General features: G+C 51.8%; 1 protein-coding gene across 1 annotated transcript in view; it reads left to right on the top strand.

The window, feature by feature from the left end:
• Window positions 1–9,730, top strand: part of KIFC2 (kinesin family member C2) — a 49,580-nt gene extending 39,850 nt beyond the window's left edge. Inside the window, exons 15-20 of the mRNA XM_061612186.1 lie at window positions 326–430; window positions 962–1,092; window positions 4,844–4,967; window positions 5,808–5,937; window positions 6,797–7,026; window positions 8,547–9,730. Coding sequence (XP_061468170.1) covers window positions 326–430; window positions 962–1,092; window positions 4,844–4,967; window positions 5,808–5,937; window positions 6,797–7,026; window positions 8,547–8,672 — 846 coding nt within the window. The 3' untranslated portion in view covers window positions 8,673–9,730. The remainder of the gene's footprint in view (window positions 1–325; window positions 431–961; window positions 1,093–4,843; window positions 4,968–5,807; window positions 5,938–6,796; window positions 7,027–8,546) is intronic.
• Window positions 9,731–9,936: the final 206 nt, after the last annotated feature.

The raw sequence follows: 9,936 nt of genomic DNA on the forward strand, positions 1-9,936 counted from the left end.
GGTTTGGGCAGAGCTTGACCTGCTGCTTGCTGCTTTGTGACTCCTCGATCCCTCGGAGCCTGCCAGGGGAGAGGAGCCACAGACCAGCCCGAGTTGTGGTTGCCACAGGAGCAGCAGGTAACTCCCTTGCTCTGAGTCTGGCCCAGCACAGCGTCAAGCTGTGCCCTACTGCAAGCGGGTCTGCTCACGTCCACCTCCCTCTGAAGTGCTGGCACACGCAGAGCATCTCCTTGCACCCTCCGCACAGCCTCACTGCAGCCCCCGCAACTGCCACTGAGTGTGTGTGTGTTGCTCATCCTTGCCTGCTTCCCTGTGTGCCCTGCAGGTCTTCCTGGAGATTGAGCCGCTGGTCATGTCCTGCCTGAATGGCTACAACGCCTGCATCTTTGCCTATGGACAGACTGGCTCAGGCAAGACCTACACCATGGAGGTAGGGCCTCGCTAGCGACACAAGTGCATGGTGCCCCTGAGCAAGGTGGTTTCTTGCACAAATTGCACCTCAATTCATTAACTGGGGTTCATGCATGGCAGGCAAAGTGGGGGGGTGGTACTGGAGGGAGGGGAGCTCTTCTGCCGTTGCTGTGACTTGAGTGGAGGCAGTTACTCTGGGGCACAAGTGGAGCTGGCACCAATATGGGCAGTGCCCAGAGCCAGAGCCATGACCCCCCCATGAAGCCTAGTCCCTGCCTTGCCTCCATGCCCACCCTGTCTTGTCATGTGTCTTTAGTGCCCCTGGTGTGCCAGGTGCCGTGCCAATGGGCCTGCGCGGGGTCTTCGTTGCATGGATCCAAGTAGCTGGGGGTGGGGGGAGGGCAAAGGAGGAGCAAAGGAGGGGGGTTCCTGGGGAAGGGAAGGCTGCCAGGCTGAGCCCCCCCCGCCACACCCTTCAAAACCCTCTCGCTAGCCACCCTGTCGCCTTGGGGCAGAAGCCTCAGGGCCTTTCCTGTGCCTCTTTTTCTAGGGCACCCGAGATGACCCTGGGATCAACCAGCGGGCGCTGCAAGCCCTCTGTCAGGAGATGGAGGCCAAGGGCGTAGCCTGGGAATACTCTGTCAGCCTCAGCATGGTGGAGATCTACAATGAAGTGATCAGGTGAGAGACGCCGTAGAAGGCTGCAGCCCCAAAACGTCAGGAAGGTCGAAGAGTGGCAAAAGCTGCTGTAAGAAATTCTCCCATTCCCTTGCCCCCCCCCACCTGCCCAGGGACGTTTGCCCCCTAGTGCATTTTGTTCACACAATAAAGGGCAACAGCAGCAGCAAAAATGTTGGAAACTTGTTTTAAAAACTATAAATATTCTTATGACATCTGAAAGACTAACAAATGTATTTATTTATTTTATTATTATGTATTTATTATTCTGGTCTAAACTTTTGTAGATTAAGTCCTCTTCTTTAGCTGCATGAAGGATAATCCTCAGTTGGCAGGTATACATGGGTGCAGAAGAACTGTAAAAATTGGAGTTAAAACGGCAATGAAATGCAAAAGTATAGCGTGCAATAATTCAATTATTCAATAATTCAGTTGCAATTAAAACTTCAATGTACACACAATAAGATGCTTTGAAAGCTTATGGAGAAAACATTGAACAAAAGGTGATAGATACTATCTAAGCTGTGCTAGTGATTGGATGAGGCTAATTGGCCATTAATGAAATGATTGAAGGACTGTAGTTGTGTGGGAAGGAGAAACTCTCTTATACAAAAGCCTTTGTTTGCTCTAGTTGTGACTGAGTGAAGGAATGGGCCTGGCAAACATGCTGAACAAGAATTGCACTGTGGTGCTGAGCAGAAGATTCTAATTTGTGAGGACAAAATCAAGGGATGGGTCAAAGGAATGGAGCGACTCCTCTGTGAGGAAAGGTTGCAGCATTTGGGGCTTTTTAGTTTAGAGAAAAGGCGGGTCAGAGGAGACATGATAGAAGTGTATAAAATTATGCATGGCATTGAGAAAGTGGATAGAGAAAAGTTCTTCTCCCTCTCTCATAATACTAGAACTCGTGGACATTCAAAGAAGCTGAATGTTGGAAGATTCAGGACAGACAAAAGGAAGTACTTCTTTAAAATATAGTTTGTTTATATACTACTTTTTGATTAAAAGGCCCCCAGAGTGGTGAACAGCATATTATAAAACATATTGCAAAAACATATTAAATAACAAATATACAGTAGAAGTACAATGCGTACAATAGATAAAACCATGTTTTAAAAATAGCATGGCAATTCAATCAATAACACCAATTGTGTAATAAGATCTAGTATTCAATCGGTGTGGCCCATCAGAGGTGGAAGAACTCTGCTATTGTAAGTGGCTTCTTTGCAGAAGGAAGGAAGTAATCAGAGCCACAGCATGTAAGATGTTGAGCTGTCCAAAGGCTAACCCTTTGCCTTGCATCTCCAGGTGGGATGCCAAGTGTCACACGAGTTGCTGCCTCTGACTGCCCTGCCCTAAATGCCATTCTGGAAGGCAAATGTTAAACAGCAGATAATCCTCCTCCCCTCTCTTGAGCAGGGGGACAGGCCCTTGCCCTCATTCACCCCCAAAGCGGTGTTGGAGTCCAGCTTATGTCCCCCAGCCCAAGCAGATGACACAGTTCAGCTGGAGGGCCTATGGAAAACTGCTAGCTTAGGTCTCAGTCCCGCAAAGAGGCACAAACCCACAACAGTCCCAGGAGTCCCAGAGTGCAGGCAGGAAGAGGCAGCAAAGTGGCACAGCTCCCTCTCCTTCGCCTACAGTTGCTCCTTCTGGTCCTCCCTCTCTCTGCAGGGGTCCTGCACCTTTTTCACAGGTAGTGCGTAGTCAAGCTCCTCCCACAAGAGGGAGTGATGGCCACCAACTTAGATGGCTTTAAAAGGTAATAATGCTGGGAAGAACAGAAGGGAGTAGAAAAAGAGGAAGGCCAAACAAGAGATGGATTGATTCCATAAAGGAAACCACAGACCTGAACTTACAAGATCTGAACAGGGTGGTTCACGACAGATGCTCTTGGGGGTTGCTGATTTATAGGGTCACCATAAGTCGTAATTGACTTGAAGGCACAGAACAATAACAACCTTATAAACGTCTGCTTCTCTTATTTGCCGCCCGGCAAACCTGTTTTTTGATGTTGGAATATTGCAGGACAGAAATGGAAAGGAACCTGAAAGGGAAGTCTAAGGGTGGACCCATAATAATAAGTTCTAAATTTAACCCCATATGGTCATATGACTATACCCAACATATCTCAGTTTGTGTCTTGTCCCAAATAAACTCTGCAGCCTGAGATTACCTGGAGAAGGCCTGTTCTCACTTCTGCCATTCACAGAGACTAGGTTGACACGGGCTAGTTGAGTTGCAAGACAGGCTTTTTAATTCATGTTTTGCAAACATTTGTTTATTTCCATCTATATCTTAGGTCTTGATGCTGGTTTTCAGGTATTATCATTTCATGTATCGTTTGGAATTCCCTCCCCTTGAATATTAGACAAGCACCACCTCTGTAATCTCTTCAGCACCTACTGAAGACTTTCCTCTTTCAACAATCCTTTTAGGTAGAGACCTTATCCCAGTCTGCATTTGTGCTGGAATTGCTTTTTAAGATGTTTCTAACCCTAGATGCCATAGCTCACCTCATCGACACAGGCGCTATAGAACAGGTGCCAATGAATCAGCGTGGGTCAGGGGTCTTCTCTGCCTTTTTTACAGTGCCCAAACGCAATGGCGATTTCAGGGCCGTTTTAGACCTGAAATTCCTGAACCGGTTCATCCGGCCCAAGAAATTCAAGATGGAGACACTCCAGTCCATTGCGGAGGCGCATCACAACAAGAGGATGAGACAAACTCACGCAGTAGAATGAGGCTACTAGCCGTGATGGCTGTGTTCTGTTTCCACAGTTGGAGGCAGTGTGCTTCTGAGTCCATCGGGACTGTGGGGTGTTTAGGGGTTTTTGTTGGGGCCAAAACTTAATTCTGAAGGTAGTTATTCTTGCTGTTATTGGGATTAGGGTTTTGTATTTTATTGTTGGACCTTATTATGAATTATATGCATATTGTTTCAATTTATTTTATATTTCTTAATAAGATGTTTCTTTAACATTGTTTGACTATTTTGAATTTTGTTTTGTAACAGGGAACTATGTAACTTTTTCAAGTTGTGAGCCGCCTTGAGCATAAATTACTATGGGAAGGTGGCATATAAATAAACCGTGATGATGGCGGTAATGATGATGAATCCCAGTTGCTGGAAACCACAGGAAGGGAAAGTGCTTGTTGCGCTCAGGTCCTGTTTGTGGGCTTCCCAGAAGAGGCACCTGGTTGGCCACTGTGAGGACAGGAGGCTGGACTGGATGGGCCCCTTGGGCCTGATCCAGCCATAGGGCTCTTCTTATGTTCTTAAAATGAGGGAGTGGCATTACATTTTATTTGGTTTCGTTAATCTTTTGTAAAAGACTCTGGTCCTGTGGCTACCCTGGTATGTTTGGTTGTGAGCTCCACATCACTGGCAGCCTCCCAACAGGGCAAACCCTGCATGCCTCCCTCACCCCCTGGAGTTTCAGATCCCCTTCCTGGCTTGATCCAAGTGGCTGCTGATGGAACTGTGCTTTGCTCCAGAATTAGCTGCCTTTCTGTGAGACAGCCTTCCTCGACCTGGTGCCCTCCATCTGTTCTTCATGTGCTGGCTGGAGAAGATGGGAGATGTAGCCCCAAAGAGATATCCATCCATCCGTCTGTCCATTCATCCATCCATCATACAATTCAGTCTTACCCCTGCTAAAGAGTTTTTTGACCAGACAGCCCCCTTGGGTAGTTAATGTGTGGGAACCCAGCCAGAGGAAAGCTAGCCCCTCTTCTTTCTCCCTCCTCTTAGGGACCTTCTTGGCAAGGACCCCCAAGAGAAATTGGATGTCAAGTTGAATCCGGATGGGAGTGGCCAACTCCATGTCCCGGGCCTGACCAGCGTGGAGGTGCGCAGCCTGTGCGAGATCAGAAAGGTAGCCAGACTGGACATCAGTGTTGGGAGCTGGGCCAGGGGGTGTTGCAACAGGGGCAAGGCTGAGCATGAGCTTGGGGGGGGGGCTGCCTAGCGGAGCTGGTGTCTGACCACACTGCAGGTCAACACATCTCCCTCCACTGACACAGCGGCAGAGTGAGTGGATCTCTGACCCAGCCATGCTGCTGTTGTGCCAGTGGAATTAGGTTGCATTTTGGAGACTCGGGTTCAAATTTCCAATCCGTGCTAAAGTTTCCTGGGGGTCTTTTTGGCAATGCCAGGCCACACATGTAGCGGAAAGGAGGTGTCTGTTGCCGGGGAGGGTGTCCCTCTTCCCACTCTTTTAACAACCTGGCCTTTACATTTTGATCCTCTTCCACTGTCGTGTTTACCTCTCTGCCCCCTTTCCACTCAGTGTAGAGGAGAGAGCTGGAGACCAGTGGATTCTTTGCAAAGATACATTTGTCTACAAACGAACATCCTGGGAAGGGCACCTGGGCCAAGCAATGCTCCACCCCAAGGCACGGATCAGTGCAGCCCCACCACCCAGCCAAGTCCAGCGGTTCTCCGTTTCTCCTCTCCAACATGCCAAGTTCAAAATCTACCCTCTTTGTTCCTCTAGGCCTGCACTTTAATCAACCAGACTCCCTCAGCCTGGTGCCCTCCAGATGTTTTGGACTACAGCTGCCAACTCCAAAACAGCTGGAGGACACTCAATTTAGGGTGTGATAGATCCTGACTGTGACTTCTAGGGTAAACTTGTGTTGCAAGTGGATGACTCCCTTCCCCAGCAGCTTTAACCCTCTTGAAGTGGATCTCCATCCTTTTGCCTCCTTCCCAGATGCTCTCACTGGGAAAGCGGAACCGTGCGACCTATTCCACCAACATGAACGAGCGCAGCTCCCGTTCACATGCCCTGCTCACCATCACCATCACCAGCACCGACCTGGCCAGCGGCACCAAGGCCACAGGTAAGTGCTGCAGGTGCTGTTGAGCTGTCTGGGTTGGGCCAGGGCACCCCTTTGTGGCAGGAGGCCCAAGAGATGCCGCTGCGGGCATCCCTTACAGTGAGGAACATTCATTTCAAGCCTGTCCAGGTGGCTGAAAGGCATTGGCCACCTTCTCCCTGGAGGACAGGAAGGAAGCCTCCTTCAGTTGTGGAAACCCTTTTGGTCTGGCAGCCATAGATGTAGTCCTTTCTCCACACGCACACACCCCAGTAGTCTGAGGGACCTTCACTGGATGCTTTCCTCAGAAATAGACACAAGAGCCCTGTCCCTCCAGCGGGAGGTTGCAGACTTTACCACAGCCACTCAGTGTTTTCCAAGGGCCTTGCGGCTTTTCTCTCATAGAATCATAGAATAGTAGAGTTGGAAGGGGCCTCTAAGGCCATCAAGTCCAACCCCCTGCTCAATGCAGGAATCCAAATCAAAGCATTCCTGACAGATGGCTGTCCAGATGCCTCTTGAATGCCTCCAGTGCTGGAGAGCCAACCACTTCTCTAGGTACCTCTCCTCTGCCTCTGCTCCCAGCATCCTTTGGGCTGCCCCTTTCTCTGTTGGTCACGGGGACCCCAGTTCCAACAGCCGTGTCTCCTTGTGACTCTGCATAGAGTTTGCTACTGGGGTGGCATTTAATCAGTCCCCAGAATGGCAAGTTGGGGACCGGTTGCTCCAGCGCTTGAGTAAAATGGCACCAGAGAATAGCCACAGGGTGAAGCAGGGGGCCACCATCCCCATCCCCACTGCCTGAGACTTTGCAGGCCTAGCAAAGGGGTGACAGACCCCCCCAAAAAACACCCCCGCTACAATCCTATTTCATCCTCCCCAGGGAAGCTGAATCTGGTGGACTTGGCTGGCTCAGAGCGGGTGTGGAAGTCTGAAGCGCAGGGGGAGCGGCTGAAGGAAGCCCAAAACATCAACAAGTCCCTGCTGGCCTTGGGGGAAGTGATCCAGGCGCTCCAGGCCAAGCAGGCCCATGTCCCCTTCCGCAACTCCAAGCTCACCTACCTCTTGCAGGACTCTCTGGGCAAAGGAAGCAAGACCATCATGATGGTACAGGTGAGAGGAGGGAGGCAGCCCAAGTGGGGTGGTCTCACAGACGCAACTCTTGCAAGGCTGAGGGACAAGGACACACACGATCACCAGTGAGTAAGACCGAGGAGCAAATTGCCCTGTGGCTGCGGAGAATCCCTCAGACTCTGTATCCAGTATGCACCTCTGAAGGTCAGTTTTTGGAAACCGCAAGAGGAGGGAGTGCTCCTTGCACTCGAGTCCTGCTTGTTGGCTTCACAGAAGGGGCATCTGTCCAGCAACAGTGAGAACAGGATGCTGCCCTCTTTGGTGCGACCCAGAAGGGCCGCTCTTACGTTCTTATGTACTAGTGACCATTCTTAGGAGGGAAACACCTTTCTGAACTCTCTCTCTCCAGGTGTCCTCTCCACCCCACCCCACATTCTGCCAGTTCAGGGGGAGGCGGGTGGGCGGGCGACCAAGTGTGCTCCAATGGCCCCCCGCCAAATACCACATGCAGGAAAAAGGGCAAAGGGACCCCATAATGAACCAGAGCTTCATCTGAGCCAGAGCATCTCAGTTTGGCCACCAAGCCTCTTGGCGGGCCCAGACCCAGAAACGCAGCCCTCTCCTTCCAGCCCGCCAGGCTACAACAGTCTGCCTGCCACCGCGTTGCCTGCCGGCCCAAAGCCCCAGTTGCGTGCCCATCCACCCTTCTCTGACCCGTTGGTTGCCACTTGCACCTGCCGCCCTGCTTGTTCCAGGCGGCTGGACGCAGAAGGGCTGTCTAGGCCAATGGGCGAGGGGGCGCTGCCTCTGTGGCTGCAAGCCAGCCGGCTTCGCCCGCTTATGGAACACCGGTCCTGCCACATGCGCTGGCGAAAGGCTGCATCTGCATTGGAATTTCTTTTTGTTTTTTTAAAAAATACGTTTTAAAGATTTATTTTTAAAGATGTTTTGTTTTTAAGGTGTTTTTATTCTGTTTTTAAGATGTTTTAAGTATGTTTTCAGTGTTTCTGTTTGCTGCCCTGGGCTCCTTCCCGGGAGGAAAGGCTGGTTATAATTTAATTAGTTAATTAATAATATTGATACAAACAAGGAGAGTGCCTCAGAGTATGTGTGCAGCCAGTGAAAGGGTGGGACTGGGACTCCCAGCTCAGAAGACATATCCGATACCTCTCATTTTAAGACCCAGCACCTGCCCCCACATGCAGAAGACCCCTTGCTGCCTCAGCTATTGCCCACAGATGAGTGCCAGGCTGGGAGAGGGCGGGCTTCAGAGCTGCTTCTCCTGCCTGCGGGCAGCCAGGAACAGAGCAAGCTGCCTTCTACCGCTGGCCCGTCCAGCCCAATATTGCCTACACTGGCTGGCAGCAATAGCTCTCCAGGGTTTCAGGCAGGGAGTCTCTCTCCTGGCCCTACCCAGAGATGCTGCCGTCGGGGGCTGAACCTGGGACCTTCTGCATGCAAGGCAGACGCTCTCCCTCTGCCACTGAGCCATGGCCCCTGCCGGTGCATGGTCAGCATGCAAGCCCCCTCCGCCTGCCCTGTTCCTCTCTGTTTGCCAGATCTCTCCGCTGGAGAAGAATGTGGGTGAGTCCATCTGCTCCCTCAAGTTTGCCCAGCGCGTCTGCAGAGTGGAACTGGGCCCAGCCTCCCGCCGCATCGATGTGTCCACACAGCGCGAGGTTTGAGCCTCTCGAGTCCCCCTTGCTGGCCTCGTGGAAGGAGGAGGACCTGGAGCCGCGGCAATGGAAGGGGACTCCAGTGGGGTTGGGGGTTGGGGGACTGAACAACCCCACCCCCCTTAATGGACGAGCCCTGCCCAAAACAGGCTGGTCCTGGGAGCAGAAAAGCATCCTCCTGTCCCCTACCTGACCACCGATTTCCACAAAACTATGGGCGACTGGGATAACTGCACGCATCCCCCCCCCCGAGGACAGCCCCTTCATTGCCTCTGGGACACCCTTCTCCCACCTGGTGCCCCCCAGCCCACACAGTGTGCTATGTCCAAAAACAGCTGGAGCGCACCGGGTTGGGGAAGGCTGCTTTAGGATCCCGTCTCAGCCAGCTCTCCCACTTTGCAATGCCATTGTCCTTTGTGCTCTGCCCTGGTATTTGGAGCTTGTCATATTTGCTGCTGTCCAGTCCCCACCATCTCTTTGCCTCTGTCCTTGATCGCCTCCTCTTCCCGCTCCCCAAGGTCCCTTGCAGGGTCCTTTGTAACAGCGTGGAGGGGTTGCTCTGTTGCAACTTGTAGGGGTGTCCTGGCACCTCTTCCTTTTGGACTGTGCCGACAATCGGCTGCTGTGAAATCAGGGAGCTGGGTGCCACATTGTCCCGGCGAGATGGATCCGGCTACGAGCCGTGCTACTGACGGAGCCCTCCTCCTGACCTGGCAAGCATGGATCCTGAGACGCATGTCTGAATGCACAGGTCCATCCATCGCACTCTCCTGGCCACGTGGGCCTTTTCCTTTTCCTCTCCCGCCTGCTTCTTCAGACCTGACCTTTATGAAAGACATATTCAGAAGAATGTCATATGGATTAGCTGCCTGCTGGACACATTTCAGCCTCCCTTTTAATCTTGCTTGCAGTCAGGCTGCCCCAAAGCTACGCTTCATTGCATGTTTTAGGTGGGGAGCAAGGATCCCTCGAAAAAGGCTTGTTGCTGCCCATTAACTAGTTGCTCCTTCCACACGTGATGCTGCGCTCACGATCAGAGTGTGTGTGTGTGTGTGGAGGCAGAGGCTTCTGGCTGGCTTCTCCACCCCTTGCCTGCATTTCATTGCTGGCAGAGGTAGCGCTACACCAGTGGAGAGTGAAGGCTCTGGTGTCAGTGGGGCAGTGAATCTGCTGAGAGCACCTTGGCCAGCTCTTCAGATGTTCGGGTGAAAATCCGGAGTGGATTCACTGCCCCACTGACATCAGAGCCTTCAGTCCCCATTTCTCTAAGCCT

The sequence above is a fragment of the Rhineura floridana genome, chromosome 1, assembly GCF_030035675.1.
Source record: "Rhineura floridana isolate rRhiFlo1 chromosome 1, rRhiFlo1.hap2, whole genome shotgun sequence".
Classification (NCBI taxonomy): Eukaryota; Metazoa; Chordata; class Lepidosauria; order Squamata; family Rhineuridae; genus Rhineura; species Rhineura floridana.